Here is a 25,470-nt window from a genome sequence, read left to right as displayed (position 1 = left end):
TGTTTGGGTATTAAGTCCAATTTTGATTGATTAATTTATTTTGGACTTATAAGACTTGAATTATGGTTGCTTCTTTGTTGGCTTTGCAGATGAACAGTAGTACTAGGTTGTATACATCAATTATTTTTTTTGTTTTAATTATTACCTTTTATTTTCAAGAGTTGCATCATTCTGTCAAGAAAGCTGGAATTGAAGTTCAAGAACTTGAAGGTCAGTAATTGGATACCTGGAGGCAGCAGGTACATAATCTTTGAATCCATAAGGGGCAGGCAGCTATTCATAACAGTGAGTCACAGACATTTAAGATGTGACTTCTAGTGATGCCTGATGGAATAAATAGTGATTTGAAAAGAAAAAGGTTTCAAATTAAAAGTTTCCTAACTTTGAGGCAACCACTTAAATTGCGACCTAATGAGATCAAAGGAAAATGTTGACTGACACTTTTGGCATAGGAAACTGGAATGTGTACTAGCAACCAATGCAAGCAATGTGCAACGAGTGAATCATATCACTCGCTCACATATCACAATCATAGTGTATAGATGGCACTTAAGGGGGGTGGCTGTAAGCTCAGGTGGTTGAGCAGGTCACCGACTAACCTGAAGGTTGGTGGTTCAATCCTAGTCTGCTCCAGTCTGCATGCCAAATATCCTTTGGCAAGATATTAACCCCAGGTTGCTCTCTCTTTGAGTGGAGCTCAGAGTAGAAAAGCACTATATACGAACCAATCCATCTGCATTGCCTTAGCGCAAAGCATAATGTCTTCTAAGGTATATAATCTCATTTATTCATCCATCCATCCATCCATCCATTCGCTTCCACTTATCCTTTTTAGGGTCGCGGGGGGCGCTGGAGCCTATCCCAGCTGTCATAGGGCGAGAGGCGGGGTACACCGCGGACAGGTCGCCAGTCTGTCGCAGGGCTAACACACAGAAACAGACAACCATTCACGCTCCCCATACAAACACGGGGAGAAAATGCAAATTCCACACAGAAAGAGTTGAACTCAGGACCTTCTTGCTGTGCAGCAACAGTGCTAACCACCGTGCCACCATGCTGCCTATAATCGCATTCAGAATACAAAATTCATTGCCTATATGGGATATTTTTGAATATTAATGTCAGATTAAGGTCACCATGTACCATTGCTACAACCTTTGAAGAATTCCACAGCATGACATGACTGCTTTTGGACATTCTGAAACAGTGTTAAGGTGATATCCATCACACTTACAAGAAAGGAAGTTTAAGAATTCCAAATAGTGAAATTGTCAGGGAAGGCTACAAGGCAATCACAGAAAAACTGTGAAATCGCTTTCCTTCACCTATGTCTTGCGTTTTCCATTAACTAGGATGCCCCTCTTTCTTTCAACAGCTATATACCATTTTTTAGACCTGAAATATTTATATATATGGCAAGGATTTTTTTAAGGAATCAAGGAATTTTTCAATCCAGTTCAATTCTATTTATATTACACCAGAATGGTATTTGTGGCTTTTATTGTTTTATTTCTTTAAAAAGGACTGTGCAGTTTAACATAGTCCAAGTACAAAACATGAAACTGATGTAACACGCATAAGTTTATAGCTATAGTAACAACCATTGTCCCTTGTTGGTCTTACAATCACAATACATACATTTTACAATAAAACATATATTTTCATAAAACCAAAATACATCATAAATACAACTACAATTAATAGACAATAAATGAAAAAACAACAAAAGCAATAACAAAAATCATTACGTAGTTGGAAGCAGTGTTGGGCAAGTTACTTTGAAAAAGTAATTAATTATAGTTACTACTTCTTCAAAAAAGTAACTGAGTTAGTAACTTAGTTACAATATTCTAAAAGTAATTAATTACTTGAAAAGTAACTATTGTGTTACTTTAAAAAAAACGTTTAACCCTCTGGGTCCAGGGTATAATTGGCCATTTTGAACTACTTTTGGTTTTCCCTCCACATTTTACCTTTAAAAACTATTTACTTTGCCTAGTTTGGTATCATCCTTGTCAGCACAACCTCACATGTCTGAATTTACAGTTATGTTTTCATTTTGACATACTGTATTAACACAATTGATCTAAAATCAGACAAAAAACATAAAATCAGAGTAGAAAAGGTTATATTTTTATAAAGGTTATACTCTAACAACCACGAACATGTTTAATGAATCATATTTCATAACCTTAAATGCAAGTATAAATTGTCAATTTTAAAATCCTATGCACAAGTGTTGCAAACAACAAAGTTATCCATTATTGCATCCATTTACCTTTTACCTTGATTTTTTTAATAAATAACCATTTCAAACTATTTACAGAACAATCAGCTGTTCTGCATTCAATAAGATGCCACACAAATTATTTGTGCCACTCCCAAAAAAATAATTTCTGTCCACTATAATAAAGAAGACATCGCAGGTGCAGGTTTGACAGCAGCAGGTGTATCACTCCTTTTTCTACCTGGAGACAGCACTCGCCTCATTGTTCTGACACACGACACAAAACTATCCACAACACAACACAAAACTATCCACAACACAACACAAAACTATCCACAACACTACACAAAACTATCCACAACACTACACACTAACTACGCAAGACAACACATTAACTACACACTCCAAACATGCTAAACATCACAAATAAAACTCACTCTCTCTCTTTTTCTGCTCTCTCTCTCTCTCTCTCTCTCTCTCTCTCTCGCCGTCACTCCTAAAACTTCCCCTGTTTTTTTGGTTTTTGTTTTGTCATAAGCAGAGAGTGCTTGCTAGCACTGTCCTTAGACAGTAAACGTGACGAAACTATTGAGGAAAAAACGCTGCGTATATATTGTTTATCATGACTCGTGGCCTATCAACACAATTTAAAAACTGGTATATATCATCTTCTTGCTTTGTCTTTAAGTGGTCATGTGATTGGCTTACCACGACTACTTTATTCTTCCTCAGTCAAACAAGAGCACTTATGCGATTGTTTTGCCCCCTGAGTTCCAGGTGTTGTGCTAGACAGTGATCGTGATTATCGTCCGCGGGAGCGCGCGCAGATGGTTAAAGCTGTAGCGTCCAGATTACTTGCATAGTCAGCTACTTCCGTGCAGCTGATATAAGATGCGGTAAGCTGAACACAGCTTCAACCGTCTGTTTGTTGAAAAATAGTAACAGACTGCATTTTCTTGTTAGTAACTGTGACGGCGTTGTAACGATAGGAATAGTAATTAGTTAGATTACTCGTTACGCCGTTACTTGTAACACCGTTATTCCCATCACTGGTTGGAAGTGTGTTCAACAGATGGCAAGCCTCTATTGAAAATGCTGAAAGAACAAATTTAGATCTGCAATATGATATCTTGCAGTTGCTGTTCACCATGCTCCTAGTAATACAATTACTATATCTTGTCTTTGTGTGTATCTATTAAGACACTCTGGGGCCAGCCTATTTATACATTAACCCTTTAAAGCCGGTCGGAGCGGACATGCTCCATTTTGCGTAACTATTTTTAAATCCCGGTAGCACTGCAACCACGTGAGCTAGCGCAATTTTTGTTTTTTGCATATGAAACCGGATGAGCTGTACTTACATCTTATGCCATCAGCTTGGCCTAGGTCACAGTTTCCTTCCACATATAGCTTTGCAAAAATTGCATAAAAAATCAAGCTTAAACGTGCTGCTGTTGTTTAGCGCGACATCCGCTGGTTTCCTCTTTCTAGCGCAAAGTAGGAGATAAACAAACAAGAGAGAAAAGCCGATCAGCTGATCATTGGTCAGTTTCGTGACTGAAGTAGAAACGGGAGAGGGAGGGGAGAGAATGAGAGGAGAAGAGGCAGCTGTGCAGCTCCAGCTTTGTGTCTTTTTTATTGTAGCTAAAGTACGGGACAAACCGTGCTCCTTTTCACCTCAAAACGAAACGCGTAATATTTTCTCTGAATACGAGACGATTCTGTTTTTTACGGTACGATTGGCAACTCTAATAATTAACCTTATGAACAAAATGAGCTGTATAGAAACTCCGGCATGCTAGCTAGTACGCCGTACGGAAAAAGTCAGCATAACGAAAATAAACTCCACCTAAACTTGGTTTATATCTGACCCAGAGAGACTGCAGGTCATAACTTCTTACCTGAAGTTCAGTTCACACTCGGCCCCGCGGCCGCCTCAGGTCTCTGCTCCTCCTGCGTCCCCTTTCCCTCATCCACCTGCTGGCCTCCACCACTTGCTAATGTTACTGAATCTGTGGAAGCTCCGCATAGCCACCACACAAAGTAATGAACAATGACCCTATCTAAATCCCAGTAACGACTAACGCGTTCCTGATTTTAGTATAATAACTAGTTACCGTGCTCGTTACCACAATAATGATGAAGTTAATAACGTGTTAGTCCCAGCACTGCTTTTGGACAACTGGCAGGCAAAGCATTTTGATAGGGGATTTCTTTAAATCACCCTGTAATTCTTCAGCTTAGACACCTGAGTTAGAAAACACAAACACTGCAGTCGTTTTTACACGCGTGGGCAGCAACGAACGCACCCTGCGAATTGCGCGCCGCAACTGCCTGCGTACTTTATTTTATACATGTCTGTGTGTGTGTGTGTGTGTGTGTGTGTGTGTGTGTGTGTGTGTGTGTATGTGTATGTGTGTGTAAAAATAACAACATCACTCAGAATCAACAGAATCAGCGCATACACACTTAAGATTATAGCTTCACTTCTGAAAAAGCACGCTCTGCAAACCTGCAGTTTCCTGTCAGGTCTTTGCACAGACTCAAAGCAACGGGTTATTTCCCTTTTCTACATCTGTTCTCTAAAAACAGGAAGTGGTTCGGTAGCTGGATAAGTTCATCATAGAAGTTATTAGGTGAAAAGTCACATAGACATTTAGATTGCTTAGTAAACAAGAAAAACACATTTCATGAAGCTGATCAAATTATGTAAAAACAAAAATCTCTTGACATTCCCACCTGTTGAACAGAGAATGAAATGTACTAGTCATCAGTAAGTAACTACTTGTCTTTCACATTTACAGTTATTACATCATTAGTTGCACTTCATCTTCATATTACAAATAGGAAAAGAAAGACTTCATGATCTTCATCGGTTCGGGTACATCTGCATATGCTGTGAGTAATAAACTTATCATCTATGGGATTACAGCCTTTAAACAAGGTATAATACAAGTAAAGAAAAGCAAAACAAAATAAAACAAATAAAATAAAACAAAACAAAATGAAATGAAATAAAATAAAATAAAATCAGGAAAAGTCCAACGCCGATCAACAGTCTCTATGGCATCTGAAGCCATGGTTTAAAGAATGTACATTATCTGGTATGAAGGTCCAGCACACGGTGTTGAATAAGACGCACAATTCCCTTTTCTCAGCCAGGATCATGTCCAGTGCTACTCGATGTTGCATTACAGCAATTCTGAGAGCGTTCCTTCCTGGATGAGGATGTTGATGTTGATGTGCAGTTTACACAAGTCATTCTGAAGGTGTGATCAGAGATCAGAATTAGTGCACATGTTCCAGCGTGTTTCCCATATATGGTTAGGTATTTTGATGTGCTCTTTATGTGTGAGCACACGTAGCAGTCTTTCTCTGTGGTCCTGTTAAGCACGTATCTGTATCAGGCAATTTTCATCCACAGATAGATTTAGTCTTGTATCATGTCCATTAGATGGAAGTTGTCGTGTGTCCATCTCTTATCTCGGCTTGTGTATGGGTTTCTGCCGTCTTCCAGGTAGGATAGTCTGATGAATAGAGCCGTTGCCAGTAGTAAGACGCCAGTCATCACCTAAACAAACTAAACAGCAATGGGCCAAGAACAGATCCTTGAGGAATACCCATTCTATTTTCCAACATGGATGACTTTCCTTTATCAACCCTCACTCTGCTCTCTTTTGAAGAAGATACGACTCAAACCAATCATCTGCTTGCTTTGAAAAAGCTAATTTATCAAATTTAATCATCTATTTTTATAAGATGATCCCAATTGCAATTTGCAAACTCCTGTTCAAGTTTTACAGTTTCAGACTTGGGATTAAATGTCTTTACATGGCCAGGGTTGTTTGTACTAAAATACTGCAGTTGTTTTTTAGTCAATTTCCTAACAGTTAAAATCATATAATGATCAGACAGACCAGTTAATAGATTATTGTATCCTACTGAGAAAACCCCAGCAATCAGATGACCCGCTTTGAGCAAGCACTTTGGCAATAGTGGAAAGGAAAAACTCCCTTTTTTTTAAAGAGGAGAGGCAGCCATCTGCGTGGTGGTGAGAGGAAGAATGAGGAGGAACAAAGAAAAACTGTGGAAGAAAGCCAGAGATTAATAATAACTAATATTCAATTCAATCATAGCACTGAATTGATGCTTTTGACCCTTATTACATGGAGTGCCAACTCTTAATGGTCACAATTGCAAAATGTATATAAATCACAAAAACAGCTTTACTTAATCATTTTATTCCTAACAGTAAGCACATTGTGAGTGAAACAAATGAGTGAATAAGAAACACTCGTCATCGGAAGCCCCCAGCAGCCTAGACCTAGGAATCAAAGGTTTGCTTCAGCTGGCATCACAAAGGAAGTAACGTATCATAAGGTCGTCACAGTTGACTGGTGACACAATTGCTTGTGATAAAAATACCTTTGTTATTGGATTGATTCTTATATAGTGCTTTTCTACTCTCTCACATTTACCCAATTACACCCATTCTCACAAGCACTGTCTCCAAACTGAGTGCTGTCTAACCACATTCACACTCCGATGGATGCATCGGAGAGCAACTTGGGGTTAGTATCTTGCCCAAGGATACTTGGCATGCAGACTGGAGGAGCTTGGGATTGAACCACCAACCTTCTGATCAGTAGGTGACCTGCTCTACCTCCAGAGCTACAGCCACACACTTATCAGTTGTGGTTGCTGGGATCTTTGAGGCTTTACAGAACTGGTGTAAAAGGAACACTGATAACTAGAATATGTCTCTCACTATAGAAATGGACGCCGTTGTCCAAACTAAGGTAAAGCAAGACACCTCAAAGACCGCAGCCATCCAAGAGAAGCAAACTGTGGTCCAAAAAACTCAACCACAGTTAGAGGCAGACAAAGAGAGGAAGAGTCCAGCTAAGCTTAACAAAGGAGAGCGTGTACTCCCAGTCATCATCACCACCCTGCTGCTCATTCCTCTGGTTGTTGTGATCTCCATAGGAGTCTTCATTTCCTGGAGGAAAAAAAGTATGTATGAAAACACCCATGGGAGTCTGTGCAGAAAATCCATTCGTTTTTAATATTGAACAACAAATGAGATAGAAATTAGGCCATTTTAACTACTGTTGACTGCATTGTCTTCTTGCTATAGTCAGTGCACATTGTTCTGCTCTGTTTCCTCTCTTGTCTTTGGTTATCTTAACAGTCAATGAACATTAAAGGTAATACTGTTGAACATTTGCAGATCAACATGAGGTCAAATCTGAACCCAGCTCGGTGAGAGGCATTTTGGGAAAAATAAGGGGTATGTTGTTTACATTACATTAAATATTTAATAAATACCAGACTTCGTTTTTATTTAATATAAGGTTTAAGATACTTCATGTATTTTTTTCATTTGTCAGATATACTAACTACCGAATATATTCAGCTGGATTTCCAGTAGTATGCTCATACTGTAAAGTTCAGCTGTCACAAAAAAACAATAGTTTTGCAGTACCGACAGGCTATGAGAGAAGATCATTTATTGACTTTGTTTTAGCTAAGACCCATTTACTTGTAACCAACACAAATTTAGGTTATCACTCTTCCTTCTTTCTTCTCTTTTGTCTTCTTTAAAAAAAATGTTTTGATACTAAACCATTATTAAGGAAAAATATTGTAAAATGTCAGTCATATGTACAAACTTTTAACATTTAACCCTCTTCTGCCCCTTCCTTTACCACATTATGTCTAAAGCAGTGTTCATTCATCTTCATTAGTGTCTGTTGAAGGCATGACCAGGCTAGAAAACATTTCAGAAAATGAAAATAGAGCCTCTCTTATGTCATCATCTTATTGACCATAGCTTTACACAGGGATGAATGAATATCCTCAATATAATGCACTGCCAGTGTGTAAACTGAAGCCATCATTCTAAGTTGAGAATTATTTCTCTTAAATCTGTAGATTTTTATCGTCATATTGACATCTTCATTTCCTCCTCTCTGGTATTTAACCTTTACTAGGTAAAGCAGTGGGCAGTCTGAATCTGGGAAACTTCTTTCCATCCCATAAGGGTTATAGTCGTCAGGGCTTTGACCAGCTGAGTACTGAAGGCAGTGACCAAGAGAGAAATGATGAGGACAGCAGTGACTCTGAAAATGAGGAATACTCTGCTCTGCCGCCGCCTCAGTCCTCCTCTTAGATGTTCTGGGGCCAACTGCAAACCTTCCACCAACCTTCTGCTAAAATCGCTGATGTAGTTATTCATCACATGTGTAACTGTTGTACCAGCTGCCAATGTGTGTGTGTGTGTTATTGTATGTAAAAATATTTTGATAAGTTATTTATTTAATTCAGCTATGGTATTCATACAGTCTTTTCTGGCATAATCTACTCATGTCACAGTGTCACTCATTTCATTTCCCCAAATCAAACCTGCTTTTACTGAGATTGTTAACAATATTTTTGAAAAATCTGGAGTTGGTTTTGGCCTTAAAATAACAATGCAAATCTGTTAAAAGAATGAGATCGTTTCCCCATTAGCTGTTAAAGGCTGATGTTAGATTGCTGTCTGCCTTCAAAGTCAGTGTTTTTGTTTTGTTTTTTTTTAACATGCATTCCCTTTGTTTTATTAACAAAGGATTCATCTTGATGGTGATTAATCAGCCTCCAACTGTCCTGCACCATAATGTAGCTCTCACTCTAGTCATTATGGACTTGGCTTCCTCGCCAGCTATATTCTTGCTGTTCATGGCGAAAAAATACTCTGATGAATTCTGTCATTTTTCTGTTTGTCAAGTTTTTAGCAAAAGTGGCATTTCATGTGATATTGTTTGATTTGAAGTGTGAAATAGAGAAATATTGTCAATTCATTTTTTTCAGTTTTATTTATACAGCACCAAATCACAACAACAGTTGATGAAATGTTTGTAATAATACGCAAGACCAGACAGAGACTGCACAAGATGCATTTAAATATCACACTCACTTGAATAAAAATTGCTTGTGTGGTGAAACCCACTGCATATGAGATTTGATGAGAAAAAAATGTTTTAATCCTGTATTTGGGAAATTCTTTTTTTTTTTACAGCCACTGAAATGACTAACTATAATTATAATAATGTATGGTCAGACATATATAGTGTTATAGAGGGAGATGGCATATAAAAGATTTCCTATATCTGTTTTTGTAGCAGCAGAGCTAAATCTGTTTGTTAGAGTAGCTGGTGCAGTGATTGGTCAGGATTATCCATAATGGACAATGGTGACAACCTGAACCAATGCTTCAAATGTGTCCAGTTTGCAGCCAATCACACAGCCAGCCTCTCTAATCAGTTTATTCAATCTGTTGGTCACTATATTATGATTTGATAATATCACTTAATAAATTACTTGTTCATAAAAGATTGCTTTCTCTGGGAAAGTTTCCCAAATTTAAAACATCTGATCTTGTTTGCAGTTTCAGTTATTGTGTTATCTATATGGTAACCTACTTACTGCCACTTTTGCTGGTCATTGTGCTTGTTGCATTGAAAAGGAAATGTAGTGGACGACGCAAACACTGTTATCGTCACCATGTTAGTGGTTGACATATGGTTACTTCTACCCTTAAACACAATGATTTTACACCGTTTCATTATCATTTCAATTTTTCACTTAATCTTAAGTTGGATCAGTTTTTTTTTTTTTTTTACACATGATCCTGTGCCTCTTTGCATCTGTCTTGCCTTTTGTTTTAATCACGTGCCATAACAACACATACCATGGGATGAAAATTGCTGCCAGTAGAGCTTGTATCATAGTGATTTTATTTCCCTTCAGAAAATTTTATAGTGTATAAATTCATATATACCTGAATCTCTGTGCACTAATCATTCTTTAGAACAGGGGTAGGGAACGTTAGTCCTCGAGAGCCGGTGTCCTGCAGGTTTTAGATCTCACCCTGGGTCACGACACCGGACTCAAATGATTAGGTCATTACCAGGCCTATGGAGAACTTCAAGAAATGTTGAGGAGGTAATTTAGCTATTTAAGTCAGCTGTGTTGGATCAAGGACATCTAAAACCTGCAGGCCTCTCGAGGCCTGGAGTTCCCTACCCCTGCTTTAGAAGAACCACTTCTCAAGTTTCAATAACGCTAAACCCAGCTTATAAATATATATATACACAAAATATATATGGTTTTGTTTTGTCTTGTTCTACCCAGCAGCCTAAACCAACTGGGTGTTCTGACTTAATCAATAAAAGCATTTATATGTAAAAATCAATAAAGACATATTCAGTCTGATGGCAGCAGTGCGGAACAAGTGAAGTCCAAATTAATGTGTATTAATTAAGGAAAATTCACTGAACACACTTCATGCACATACTGGAAGCTCAAAGATAGTGGAGGAAGACTTCTGTTTATTCAAAATATTCAAGTTTGTTCAGGATTCTGAGGTTTAGTTACAGTTACTCTTTTTTCCTTTTTTATGTAGTCTGCACCACTTCTTTTTGTATTTATCCTCAGTATATCATAATGTTTGATTTCCTAACACGGTGCCATGTTTTACATGTGAATGCTGTAATATTAGTTGTGACACACTGGTTCTGCTGCAAGAGTACTATTTTCAGTAACTGTTATTTGTGTAATAAAGTGTTTGCAAAGCATTGTGGAAATCATGGTTGTTGTAGGATCAGAACACTTGTCATGTGGTTCAAACTGATACAAGAGATACTGAGATGCAAACTGAATGACTACTGCGTTTGCACAATTAGTGACTACATTTGGAAAACCTTTAGGATATGACAAATAAATTTTTAAAAAAAGTGAACAGGAAAATGTTTAACACTGAATTACATCACTATGGGGATTTTTTTTTGTTTTGTTTTGAGTTTGTGATAGGTCAGGAGTATTTAACAGACCTACAGAGTCAGGCTTTTGTATTGCTGATGGTTGAAATAATGACACCACATAGTTAAAAGTCTGATGTTCAGGGACTGTAGTTCTCTACACAGTTTAGGCAGTTTCCACCTGTTTTTATTTAAATTTAAATTGTCAAAATCACCATACGCATTGGTTTTACCTATCCTGACCTTTCTTTCTTATTATGTATTTTGTTGTTTGAACTACCTAATGAGTAGTTTTCTCTTTTGGTTTGCTGTGATATTCAGTTCAGTTTAATTTGATTTATAATGTGCCAAATCATGCCAACAATCACCTCAATGGGCTTTATAATGTAAGGTAAACAGCTTGCAATGGTAGAGAGAAAACTCCAACAAACAAACTATGCTTTTTGACCAAGCAGTTGTTGACAGTGGAAAGAAAAGTTCCTTTCTAACCTTGGGCAGAACCAGGCTGAGGGAGAGGCAGGAATATACAGTAGAGAGATACTCCCATACAGCTTATGACAAAATTTGATTCAATTTGATTGATGACCCTAATCATGACCTTTTGACCTCCCCCCTCCCCCCCGGAAGTGTGTAATTTGATCCCCTAAGCGTGACGAATTGCATCCGGAGAAGGGAGGGGGGAAACCCCCGGTGCATCCGGAGAAGGGAGGGGGAAACCCCCGGAAGCGCGCCACCTGTTGCGCCACCTGTTGCGCCACCTGTTGTTGGAAAAAAAAGAAAAAAGTTTTTAGAGGGAGGGAGGGTCTGCGGCAGGGGAGGGGAATAAAAGCAGAGAGGAGGCCGTCACAATTTCTAGGCACAGACGCAAGATGGATCCTTTCATTCTGCAGCCCAGCAGCGTTCCTGTGTATTTGGACGGCGAAGAGATCTGCTCTCCCGAGGCCGCTAGCATGGGAGGCAGCAGCAGCGAGTGGTCCTCGCCGATTATCAGCGACACCCCCGTATACAGTAACAGATCCGAAGCAACCGCCGCTCCGCGGAAAGAAGGCTTTGAGTATGACATATTCAAATACAGCATATTTACTATGGAAGGCCTCGATCCAGACCTTGCGACCCTACCGGAAATACTCCGGAAGTGTCTAGTCATTTTCAGACCTGATGCGTCATGTTCCTTAAGCATGAGGGGAGGGGTATGGTTGCTGAAGCATAGGGGTGATGCAGCAGCAGTTGACTCTGTGCTGTATAGAGAGACAGAGCGGCAGTTAGTTTTCCACAAACTCATAGTTTGAATTCTGTTTCAATATTATGACAATTTTCTCTGTATTTTATTTATTTATTTTTTTTACAATAGCGGATGTCATTTTACTTTCTTAAGCTGCACCGGCGCTTGTAATGGGAAAAAAAGAGTGACTTCCTGTAGAGAACTGTTTCTTTCAATAGTATTTTATTTTCCTATAATACAGACGCAGTAAAAAAAACCTTTAAGATGATCAGCCTAGCAACAAATTGCATTTTTAGGCTACACCATAGCTTGTGATGAAAAGAAGAACTTTCTATCCGCTTGTAACCTACAGGCTGCCTACCCCGTATGTGTAAAAATGAATAAATATCCCTTAGTGAATACTTTTCTTTGAATACTACTTTTCCTTTTGAGAGTCCCTTTTTACAAGGGACTGAAAAACAAACCATAATTGCCGTGACAGGCGATCTTGTTTCACACACACACACACACCGCGGGTCAAGGAGGAATGAGACAGCGGTAGAGTTTTTTTCTTCATTACTTTTACAATGGGTTTTCTCAATAGACAGAAAATGATGACGCTGAGGAGTCAACAGCCGATATTATCATTGCTTGTAACCCGGTAAATAATTTCGTACATCTCCCCATAAAATAAGCCTTAGTGGAAAAAGCTCATATTCGAATAAGTTTATTAAAGCCCCCCCCTCTGTGGGAAAGAGTTTTTTTCTCAGTTTAAACCATGAGGCGAGTTTTGTCAACAGGAGGCGAGTTTTGTCACGAGCAAGAACAAGGGCAGACAACTGTTGCCCATAAAGTAAAACAAATATCCGCCTCTAAGTCGTATTTTACGACTGCAGAATGTGGAAAACAGACAACCCTCACAAGAAGGCACCTAAAAAAAAAAAAAAAAAAAGGAAATTGGATACACCATACTTATAGTATGAAGGTAAAATCATTGATGGTAAATGTAGCCTGAAAATTATATTGTGATATTTTAAAAAACTAAAATGAACAATATAAAAAAAGCAATAATTATAAGTAAATGAAGGAGATTATCATATTCTTTTTTCAAGTGGCACTTTGGTGGACGTGTTATATTTAGGTCACATATCACCAGGTGCTAGCATCTTGAGTACAGCCACGTATTCAGATGTCACTGATGTCGTGTTTTTTGCTTCAAGCAGTGAAACACAATTTAATATTTCCATCTTAAGCAGGATAATATTTGAAAATGACTGCGCTTTGTTGCAAGTTGTTGAAACAGCTCCCTGTTTCATTGCTAAATTGTCAAAGGAAGCAGAATAACAGCTCTATGGAACATAAACATTTCTATAGCAATAATATTAAAATATGACTTTTTTATATCACAAAAAATGTTTATCTGTATTATTGTGAATGATATGATATGGCACAGCCTTGGGTGTAATGTTGCATGTTTTTTTTTAAATATACTAAAGTTGCTGTAAAAATTAATCCTTAATTCTGAGAGGTTAGACATTCATTGGCCTTTTTTTTTTTATTGTGATCCACTGATTCACTTTGAAAGGCAGCATTACTCAGACAAAAAACAATGTCATAGTTTTCCATGTGGGCACATCACAGTACATAAGTAGTAATATACCTATACCTATTTTTGCCCCCCACACCCCGAGGGCATTTTCCCCCCTCCCTATCCCCCGCCGCGTCCGTGTGCGTGTGCACGTGCGCGAGAACGGACTTTTTGCATGTGCGTGTGTGTCCAGGGGTCATATGAGTTCACATGTGTTTAATAGAGTATTATTTAATGAAACCATTATGTGTTTTAATTAAACTCTTTTTAAAGGATTGTATAGGTCTCAGAGTTCTGTTATTTAGACATAGATTATTTAATTTAACTACTTTAGGGGTATTTTAACTAGTTAGGAGCCTTTTGCATTTTCTTCAGTGCTATTTAGGAGCAAATAACAGGTATCCCTTTAGAAATAAACAGTGATACTTCTAAAAACCGTGTATTCCCACACAGCATTTAATTTAGCTAGTTTAGGAAGATTTCACTTTTCTAATAGTTTCACAGGCTAGTAGTTTTTTGTTTTTGTTTTTTGAATAGAGCACCACAAACAACATGTATCCCTTTAGAAATAAACTGTGATACTTCTAAAAGTATCAACCTCAATGTGGCTTTATTGCAACTAGTCCTATAATTATCTACTAGTCTGCAACAGTTAGACTCGCTGATTACACATAGCTGATTTAACTACTTTAGGGGCATTTCACGTTTCTAAAAGTTTCACAGACCAATAGTTTTAAATAGAGCACCGCAAACAACATGTATTTCTTTTAGAAATAAGCTGTGATACTTCTAAAAAAACACATATTCCCACACTCTGTAACAGTTAGACAGAGGGGGTGCAGCTAGGCTCCCAACAGTCTGCAAAAGAAGTCATGAAGCAAACAAAAGAGGCTCCTTATCAAGAGCATCCCAGCCCAAAGGTGTATATACACAAACAGTTAATGGCTTTAATGCAACTAGTCTTATCATGTCAGAGGCCAGCAGAAACCATGACCAACAGAGTCTCCAAAGACTTTCCACCTTTCTTCCTTACATCACACTCTTTTATCTCTACATCTCAGAGGTCAACTGAAAGTAGCCCCACCTATATAAAAACACCCCATCAGACACACAGTAATTTCCTCAGCACTTCACAACTGCCGCAAGGTATATCGTTTTAACTTTTTATTTTTTCACTTGAATGTGCGTTGGAGCCGACTTTGCTACCCGCACAGAGCGTTTCTGACAGTCGGGCGCTGCTTATACAATAGAGAAAAGCAACAATACAGAGTGTTTTCTCTGCTCCAAGAAATCCGAGGGCCTTTCACAAGGTAAGCATGTCTGTTATACCCAGGGCATAAATGTCTGTATGTCAGTGCTAATTATTCAAAACCTGTTTAAAACGTGACACATATGTTGTCCGAAAACATTTCCTCTAAATTTGCAAAGTTACTGATTTAAAAAATATATATTTTCGAATTTTTAGTTGCATGTCAAACATATGATAGACTCTTGAGCATATTTATATAGCTAAATTCGCAATGGTATAACCGTGCTAAATAAAAGAGTCCCAAGCACCAATGCACTCTAATCCACTCTGCTAAACTGTATGTTGATAAGTACATGAAGCGTACCTCTACCTCTACAGCTGAAAACAGTTTGTATCCGCACTCTGAGGATCTGCTGAATTGTTTTTAATAAGGCACTTTTTGACGAACAGCAGATGATGAAATCCTCTTCATTGTAGAAACTGTCCCTAAGCTATTGTTGCTCATACTTACTGAGGTCCCTAGCTACTTCCTTACTATGTCAGTAAACTTTTTTGAAAAGGAAGCTGTTGTAGATTTAAAGAAACATCTTAATTGAAGCAAAGGCAAAAAAAAAAACTGGAATGAATTTTATGTGACTGTTCATATTAAAGCCAACAAGTGAAAATCCAAAAAATGGCTTCAAACCTTTGTATTAATGATCCCCCCCCCCCCCTCTCTCTCTCTCTCTCTCTCTCTCTGTGTGTGTGTGTGTGTGTGTGTGTGTGTGTGTGTGTGTGTGTGTGTGTGTGTGTGCCCTCACAGAAGGAAGGTCACAGCAGGAGCTTTTCTCAAACGCATTATCAGTTTTTTACAAGAAGTGTAGCTCACACAATGGTATAAATGTATTCTTTGCGATACTTTATAAATATGAAACTAAAGATTTTGAGTTCGTGCACATTGTGAAGCAAGAATCTAAATATTTGTGTCACAATGATTTCTATAAAAGGGTGTTGTTTGTGGGGATAATGCAACAAATCTTTTGTGCGTCCTATTAATGATCAATGATAATTGAAGAGGAACCCAGGCTCGGGACATTTTCATGACAAGTGACAGCGCAGACATCTACTTATGAGAGAACATGTTTTATCATCATAAACACGGTGATATGAAGCATCGTTAAAGTGTCTCTTCAGTAATGTTGACTCATGTTTTTAATAATGACTTTAAAACACTAAACTCTAATTTCTGTGGTTATTTTAAGTTTACAGAATATAACATGTTGTAAGACGACCAGTTTTACTTCTCACTGTACGTGTTATGTGTATCTATTTATCATGTATGCTACTTTGCTCTGTGGACTGTAAAATGTTTCATTGTGTTCATGAAATAAACCAGACTTTCACTGTCTGCATCTTTTACTGTTTTTCTGCTTTTGTTCACTCCAAGTTTGACAAAACCTACAGATATCCAGAGTTAACTCACTAACAATGTGGAGCAGTCACAGTGTATTTAGCTGCTTTTTCCCTGAACACAACCAACTGAGAGAAACGGCTGTAGGCCTCACTTTGGTCATTTGAACGCTGAAGGAGATTTGTTCCATAGACACCTTATACTAGTGTTTCCTGCATTTAATCCATCACTACTATGTTCTATATAAATCCAGATTCCTTTTATAGTTTGCAGTGAAATTTGTTAAACCATTGCTTAATGGGGCAGAAGTACAAGTCACTCTTTACTAACACATTTGTAGATGAGTTTATAACTGAACAACACAGCTAGCAGTCTCACACACTCTTTAGGTTTTTCAAGTTATGTGTGTAAGGGTTTAGTCTATCAAACCTTACCCTTTTCTCCCCAGTATCACAACAGTATGACTCCCAAAGTATGGTTCAGTAAACAACCAATGATTCTAAAGACAGAACAGAAAGATACAGTTGGAAGATGAATGATTGCGTTTTTATGATGCGTAGTAAAACGACCCCCTCTTCTTCTTCTCTGTGCTGGTGTTGTTGTTGTTGTTGTTGTGTGTGTGTGTGTGTGTGTGTGTGTGTGTGTGTGTGTGTGTGTGTGTGTGTGTGTGTGTGTGTGTGCCTTAGAAGTCAATTAATACATTAGCCATACTTAAAAAACATCTGAATTTCATTTAGAACTGAGATTCTAAGTTGTAAGCAGGGTTAGGGTTAGGGCATCTTCCAACCCTTCTGCTCAATCAACCATCAGAGTGACAGAACTTGGTACATATTTGGTACTTGGTACCAGGGATACTGAGCAATCTTTAGTCTCTGAAGATCCAGCCACGAACCCTACATTTGAAGATTGGAGTGAAGACGCACCGTATTCACCAGTGTCAGAGTGGAGCACACCCCCCTCACCACCACAGCTGTGGACTATGGACACTGACAACAAGGAAGATTTTTTGTATTTCGGCGACTCTCCCGACATTGATGAGGTAGACTGGACATGGCCACCCTTCCAAGGCCCTGAGAGATTACCGGAACAGCTATGGGATAATGATGAGGACTTACCCTATGTACCCACGTAACCGGTGATGAATTGTGAAGTTACAATTCTTTTCTGAAAAAGCATTTTTATTTTTGTATATAAATAAATGTTGATGTTGTGCTATGGGATTGTATGTTTCAAGTTTACTTATAATGTGCCAAATCACTACAACAGGCGGCTCAAGACGATGCCATCCAGAGTAAGGATCTTGTTAGCCACAGTGTTTCTAAGATTTTTACGCCCCGTTACAATAACCTCAGTTCTATCTGAACTTAGAAGCAGAAAATTAAAGCTCATTATGTGTCTAAGACATCCCGGCAGTTTAACCAATAAAAGCGGGTATCATATGCATAGCAGTGAAAATGTATGCTATGCTATGCCTTCTAAAGCGCATATGATGTAAACAAAACTGGTCTTTGCACAGAAGCCTGTGGAGCTTCATAATTAAGCTCAGTGTGTGAAGCGGCGGTTGCTTCGGATCTGTTACTGTATACGGGGGTGTCGCTGATAATCGACGAGGACCACTCGCTGCTGCTGCCTCCCATGCTAGCGGCCTCGGGAGAGCAGATCTCTTCGCCGTCCAAGTACACAGGAACGCTGCTGGGCTGCAGAATGAAAGGATCCATCTTGCGTCTGTGCCTAGAAATTGTGACGGCCTCCTCTCTGCTTTTATTCCCCTCCCCTGCCGCAGACCCTCCCTCCCTCTAAAAACTTTTTTCTTTTTTTTCCAACAACAGGTGGCGCAACAGGTGGCGCGCTTCCGGGGGTTTCCCTCTCCCTTCTCCGGATGCACCGGGGGTTTCCCCCCTCCCTTCTCCGGATGCAATTCGTCACGCTTAGGGGATCAAATTACACACTTCCGGGGGGGAGGGGGGAGGTCAAAAGGTCATGATTAGGGTCATCAATCAAATTGAATCAAATTTTGTCATAATCTGTATGGGAGTATCTCTCTTACAGTGAACAGTAAGGGTGATGACAGGATAAAAGACACTGTGGACGAGAGCCAGAGATCAATAATAACTGATGATTAAATGCAGAGTGGTGTATAAACACATAGTAAAAAAGATGAGTGAAGAATAATAATGATGGATTGCTTTTATATAGCGCTTTTCTAGGCACCCAAAGTGCTTTACAATTCCACTATTCATTCACTCTCACATTCACACACTGGTGGAGGCAAACTACAGTTGTAGCCACAGCTGCCCTGGGGCAGACTGACAGAAGCGCACCATCGGCCCCTCTGGCCAACACCAGTAGGTGGTAGGGTAAAGTGTCTTGCCCAAGGACACAACGACCAGGACAGGGAGAGAGCAGGGGGATCGAACGGGCAACCTTCCGGTTACAGATGAGCTTCCTAATCCCCTGAGCCCCCCATGAAGAAACACTCCATGCCCCCAGCAGACTACACCAATTGTAGCATAGGTATTTTATTTTAAATTCAATTCTGAAATTACAGGGAGCCAATTTAGAAAGTGTTAGGTCTGCACCTGCAGGCCTTGCTAGCTCAGAGACTTATCACCGTGAACACAGCAAGACAATTAGAGCTCGATCGGTTTTTACTTGCGCAAGGGAAGCCTGATCAGGATCTTGGAGCTCCAAGTTTTTCACCTGATCCCAGACAACTACAACTCCAGCCTTCCCTCGCAACCCTTTTATTAACTTCAGCGGTTACACAAAAATCTCATTAATCATGCGACAGATAAGACACTCACATGTGAACATGTGACGTGTGCGTCTGTGATATGTTAGCATGTAATGTGTATGTGTGTGTGTGTCTGAGCATGTGATGTGATCATGTGATGTTTGTGTGTGTATGTGTGTGGAAAACAGAGGTGAGCATTCTTGCTAAAGATCTAATCATCTTGCACAGTGACAACCATATTGATTCATAATTCTCTAACAGAAAGTATGGGAGAAATATGCTCTATTTTGTCCCTGTTAGTATTCTTTTCATTGACGTCTCATTCAGGGAAAGTGTCAAATCTGAAAATAGATATTAAATTAAACCATACCAAAATAAAGTGATCTCTCTCCTTTCATCTCAACATTGCTGTCATAAAGTTGATTGCCTGTCAGTTAATGTGTAGATTCAGCCTTTAGACTGAACAGGCTGATCCAGAAGGCAAGCTCTGTTCTAGGATCCCCTCTGGACCCAGTGAAGGTGGGGAATGACAGGAGAATGGTGGCTAAGCTGTCATCCCCTGATGGACAACATCTCCCACCCCATGCAGGAGACTGACAGCACTGAACAGCTCCTTCAGTGGCAGACTGCGGCACCCATGATGTGGGATGGAGAGATTCTGCAGGTCTTTCTTTCCTACTGCTGTCGGACTCTACAACAAAGACTTCGCCGCTGACCAAATACACACATCCACACATGTGCAATAACGCTAAGTGCATTTTTTTTTCTGAAAACTTAGTATTTTATTCTATTGCATATAGTATGTTATTCTTTTTATTGTATCCTATTCCATTGTTTTTCTTAATTTTTGCTGCTGTAACTTTGCATTGTCCACTTCAATCTTGTAAGAGACTGCAGCACTCCTATGTCTCTAAGGGTGTGGGAGCATTAGCTTGACTAGGGGTTGAGTCCATTAACAATGAATGGAGCTGGGGAAGTTGAGAGCTATGGAAACACAGCTACCATTAAACAAGTAAACTAATTTCAGTGATTGAACATCATAACAGTTTACTATGGCTAATCAACTTATCCAACATGTGTGATGTAGAGAAGCTGGAGTGTGACAACGTTGTTAATAACTTCTTTAGTACATTAGCAAGAAAAGCTATGACAGTGATGCAGAATGGACAGCTCTGACCATATCTGCTATAATAAAACAGGCAAGTTGCTGTCACTATATTCTTCATTTCCAGTTAATACTTGTACAGCTGCTGTTATTGTGTGTATATATACATATATATATATATATTTATATATTTATATTTCTTCATACATTCTTATATAGTTCTATACTGTGTATTGTGTATTTTGTTGTACAGTTATTTTATTTTCAACTTTAATTTTTATATTTTATCTTATTCTTTCCCAGTTAAATTTACCCTTCATTCTAATTTGTGTTGTACAGTTATTTCATTTTTAACTTTAATTTTTTTTGGGCAGCACGGTGGCGCGGTGGTTAGCACTGTTGCTGCACAGCAAGAAGGTCCTGAGTTCAATTCCATCATCAGGCCGGGGTCTTTCTGTGTGGAGTTTGCATGTTCTCCCCGTGTTTGCGTGGGTTCCCGCCGGGTACTCCGGCTTCCTCCCACCGTCCAAAGACATGCAGCTTGTGGGGATAGGTTAATTGGATAATCCAAATTGCCACTAGGAGTGAATGTGAGCGCGAATGGTTGTCTGTCCCTGTGTGTTGGCCCTGTGACAGACTGGCGACCTGTCCAGGGTGTACCCTGCCTCTCGCCCTACGACAGCTGGGATAGGCTCCAGCGCCCCCCGCAACCCTGAAAAGGATAAGCGGAAGTGGATGGATGGAACTTTAATTTTTATATTTTATTCTTTCCTAGTTAAATTTACCCTTTTTAATTTTTCATATTTATTTCCTATCTCATTCATAGCCTTTTCCTTTTCTTTCTTTTTTTTCCTTTAGGTCACGAGCAGTTGTCTAAGCATTTCACTGCATATCGTACTGTGTATGACTGTGTACGTGACAAATAAAATTTGAATTTGAATTTGAATTTGAAGTTGTTTAGGTGCAGGCTCAGCATTGCTTTCAAACATCTATGAGAACGTTTGAATTTATTATGTTTAACCAGCTCTGTTGCCAACACTCCACTTTCATTTTTTCATATTTTAATCCCTTCTATAGGTTGACTGTATGTAATACACTGCTGAAGCCTTTCAATTCACCTGATCTTTTTGTTTTTTTAGAATTTTAATATACTTTTTGAAAAATTAAGATTTAGGATTGTGTTTCTGAGCTTATGAACAACAATCATATTTTCATAGTATGAGGTCCTCACAGGACAGCCACTGTTAAAATATAATTTATAGAATATGATTCTAAACATTAAAAACATTTGAAATGATCTTAAACATGTTATTCAACTTAACATTGATGGGAAACATTTTTCTGCTGAAGAATTATTTTTACCTTAGATACTTTTCATTTATGCATTTTTATGTATAATGAGGTGCTTTCGTTGTGTGTTAACTGAATGGTTTGAAAAACTTCCCCACCATGTGTCACATTCAGGTAATAATATATTTTTTAAATAATATAGTAGATGTTCATTTAACTATAACAGTAATGATCCATCCATTTTCTTATCCTTGTCAGGGTCTGCAGAGCTGCAGCCTGACAGGTGGCTGTAGTATGTTACTGCTGTTCTTTCTTTTGGATACACACTCTCTCTTTCTAGTCCTTGTCAGTACTCTCACTGCAACATTTTGGATCAACTGAAGGCTTGTTAAGGAGTTTTAGTGAATGAATAGTCCATCTGAGAAGTAATAAATGCATGAACTGGCTTTTCAGCATCACTCTGAGACAGGATGTTTCTAATTTTAGAGCTGTTGTGCAAATGCAGAAAGTACTGATGCATTTTTGATTAATATGTGCATTGAAGGACATACTCCTGGAGGCCATGGTAATGCCATCCAGAGTCCATAAACCTTGCTTTCTCCAAGTTAGTGGATTGGACTGGGAGTAAAACAAAAGTTCCCCTTAGATTTTTCCAAAAAATGTAGTTGTTTTAACTGCCCCTTAGGGGCAGACCCATTGTTCCACATGGGCCTGTCTTCCAGTGCAAGGCCTGTTTGCGCAGACTGAAGGGCAAAGACATACGAGTCAGTAGCCATCGCATCAAAGTCTATGCCAACAGAACAGCACAGGTTTTTCAAATATTCTGTGTAAAATCATACATTTCAGGTTATTTCACCAGGGCCAGTGTTGATGGCTGATACCATCCACATTACACCAGGGCTGTGGATGATGCCATCCACATTTTTCCAGGGCCTGTGTTTCTGGATTAGGCCAACTACATTTCAACAGGACCTGTGCTGCTCGTTGATGCCATCCACATTACACCAGGGACAGTGCTTCCAGTGAGGCCATCTTCACCACACCAGGGCCTGCGTTGCTGGATCATACCATCCACATTACACCAGGGCCTGTGCTACTGGCTGAGGTCAACTACATTTCACCAGGGCTTATGTTGCTGGCTAAGGCCATCTACATTTCACCAGGGCCTGTGCTGTAAGTAAGTAAGTAAAATTTATTTATATAGCACATTTCACAGATAACAATCACAAAGTGCTTTACAATAAGATCAGACATACAAGTTAAAATTAATTAAAAGCCCGTTTGTATAAAAATGTCTTCAGCTGCTTTTTAAAGGAGTCAGTAGAGTCTAGACAGCGTAAACACAACGGCAGAGAGTTCCACAGCCTAGGTGCCAGTGTCTGAAAAGTCCGATCCCCACGTCTTTTAAACCTAGTACGTGGGACCACCAGTAGCCTCTGACTTGAAGACCTAAGTGCTCGGGATGAAGCATGAGGTTTCAGCAGGTCAGAGATATACTGAGAAGCTTCACCGTGCAGAGCTCTAAAAGTTACAACTAAAATTTTAAAATGAACCCTAAAATTTACAGGCAACCAATGAAGAGAAGCCAAAACTGGAGTAATGTGTGACCTCTTGTTTGTACCAGTTAAAAGTCTTGCCGCTGCATTCTGTACAGACTGAAGGCGATCCAGAGCTGATTTGTTGAGACACGTACAAAGACCGTTACAATAATCCAAACGAGAAGAGATAAAAGCATGAATAATCATCTCAAGTTCTGCCTTTGACACCAGTAGTCTGAGTTTAGAAATGTTTCTTAGATGATAAAAACAGTTCCGGAAGAGTTGTTTAGAGTGTTTCTCAAGAGACATTGAACTGTCAAATATAACACCTAGGTTTCTGATACTCGACTGAAATGAAGGGTCTAAAAAACTGATATGCAGCCTAATTTCTGAGAGCATGTGATCAGGTGCAATAATCAAAGTTTATGTTTTATCTGCATTTAACTGAAGGAAATTGTCATTTAACCATTGTTTGATTTCTGACAGACAATTATTTAAACAAGACAATTTATACAACTCAGAAGCTTTGAAAGAACAGTACAACTGAATGTCATCAGCATAGAGATAATAAGAAATATTATTGTAATGTCTGATAATGTGGCCTAGAGGAAGTATATACAGCAAAAAGAGAATAGGACCTAAAACAGATCCTTGAGGTACCCCAGAAGGCAGAACTGATGTTTCCGACAGCACATGATTTATACAGATAGTAAAGGATCTCTCAGATAGATACAACATAAACCATTTTAAAACAACACCAGTAATCCCAAACAAGTCCTTCAGCCTATTTATCATGATGCTGTGATCAACAGTATCAAAAGCAGAGCTGAGATCCAACATAACCAGAACAGTGTACTCTCCAGAGTCTGCTGCCATCAGAATGTCACTAGACACTTTAAGCAAAGCGGTTTCAGTGGAGTGCAATTTGCGGAAACCTGACTGGAAAATGTCCAGAACATTGTTCTTTTCCAAAAAGTTGTTCTGCAACTGTTTTTTCCAAGATCTTTGACACCAATGGTAATTTTGATATTGGCCTGTAACTGCTTGGAAGAGATGGGTCCAAATTTGGTTTCTTTAATATTGGTTCAACAATAGCTTGTTTAAAATAGCTGGGAACTGAGCCAGTATAAAGAGAAGTATTAATTATTTCCAGAATACAGGCCTCATCTAACAACAGTGGGCCTGGTGAAATGTGCATGATATCGGTCAGCACCACAGGCCCAGGTGTAATGTGGATGGCATCAACTAGCAGCAGAGGCCCTGGTCGGGTGAAGATGGCCTCACAGGAAGCACTGTCCCTGGTGTAATGTGGATGGTAGAAGCCAACACCACTGGCCCTGGTGAAATGTGCATGATATTGGTCAGCACCACAGGCCCAGGTGTAATGTGGATGGCATCAATGAGCAGCAGAGGCCCTGGTCGGGTGAAGATGGCCTCACAGGAAACCCTGTCCCTGGTGTAATGTGGATAGTAGAAGCCAACAACAGTTGCCCTGGTGAAATGTGGATGGTATTGGCCAGCACCAAATTCCCTGGTGTAATGTGGATGGCCTCAGCCAACAGTACAGGCCCTGGTGTGGTGAAGATGGCCTCACAGGAAGCACTGTCCCTGATGTAAAGTGTATGGCCTCAGCCAACAACAGTGGTCCTGGTGAAATGGTGATGGTATTGGCCAGCACCACAGGCCCTGGTGTAATGTGAATGTCTTCACCCAGTAGCACAGACCCTTGTGTATTTTGGATCGCATCAGCCAGCAACACAAACCCTGGTGAAATGTGGATGGTATCAACGAGTAGCACAGGCCCTGGTGTAATGTGGAGGGCCTCATCCAGCACCACAGGCCCTGGTGTGGTGAAGATGGCCTCACAGGAAGCACTGGCAGTGGTGTAATGTGGATGGCCTCAGCCAACAACAGTGGCCCTGGTGAAATTTGGATTATATTGGCCAGCACCACAGGCCCTGGTGTAATGTGGATGGCATCAACGAGTAGCACAGGCCCTGGTGAAATGTAGTTGGCCTCAGCCAGTAGCACAGGCCCTGGTGTAATGTGGATGGCATGAGCCAGCAATGCAGGCCCTGCTGAAATGTGGATGGCCTCAGCCAGCAACGCAGGCCCTGGTGTGGTGAAGATGGCCTCCTAGGGAGCACTGGCCCTGGTGTAATTTGGATGGCATCAGCCATGACCACAGGCCCTGGTGAAATGTAATTGTCCTCAGCCAGTAGCACAGGCCCTGTTGTAATGTGGATTGCCTCATCTAACAATACTGTCCCTTGTGAATAATGGATGGTATTGGTCAGCACCACACACCCTGGTGTAATGTGAATGGCCTTAGCCACACCACTGGCCA

At 39.6% G+C, this 25,470-nt stretch overlaps 1 protein-coding gene across 4 annotated transcripts in view; it reads left to right on the top strand.

Moving 5' to 3' along the window:
* The window catches only part of pam (peptidylglycine alpha-amidating monooxygenase), a 61,031-nt gene extending 50,186 nt beyond the window's left edge, over positions 1–10,845 (top strand). For all 4 annotated transcript variants that reach the window (XM_085464477.1, XM_085464478.1, XM_085464476.1 and 1 more), the window contains 4 exons: positions 160–210; positions 7,001–7,240; positions 7,458–7,517; positions 8,221–10,845. In XM_085464477.1, coding sequence (XP_085320603.1) covers positions 160–210; positions 7,001–7,240; positions 7,458–7,517; positions 8,221–8,399 — 530 coding nt within the window. In that variant the 3' untranslated portion in view covers positions 8,400–10,845. The remainder of the gene's footprint in view (positions 1–159; positions 211–7,000; positions 7,241–7,457; positions 7,518–8,220) is intronic.
* The last annotated feature ends 14,625 nt before the right edge of the window (positions 10,846–25,470 follow it).

Source organism: Copadichromis virginalis, linkage group LG7, assembly GCF_057382275.1.
Source record: "Copadichromis virginalis isolate Kocher_CV1m ecotype Utaka linkage group LG7, C_Virginalis_male_GT1.1, whole genome shotgun sequence".
In the NCBI taxonomy this organism is placed as follows: domain Eukaryota; kingdom Metazoa; phylum Chordata; class Actinopteri; order Cichliformes; family Cichlidae; genus Copadichromis; species Copadichromis virginalis.
The sequence above is the reverse complement of the archived record's forward strand: the minus strand, read 5'-3'. Positions and strand labels throughout refer to the sequence as shown.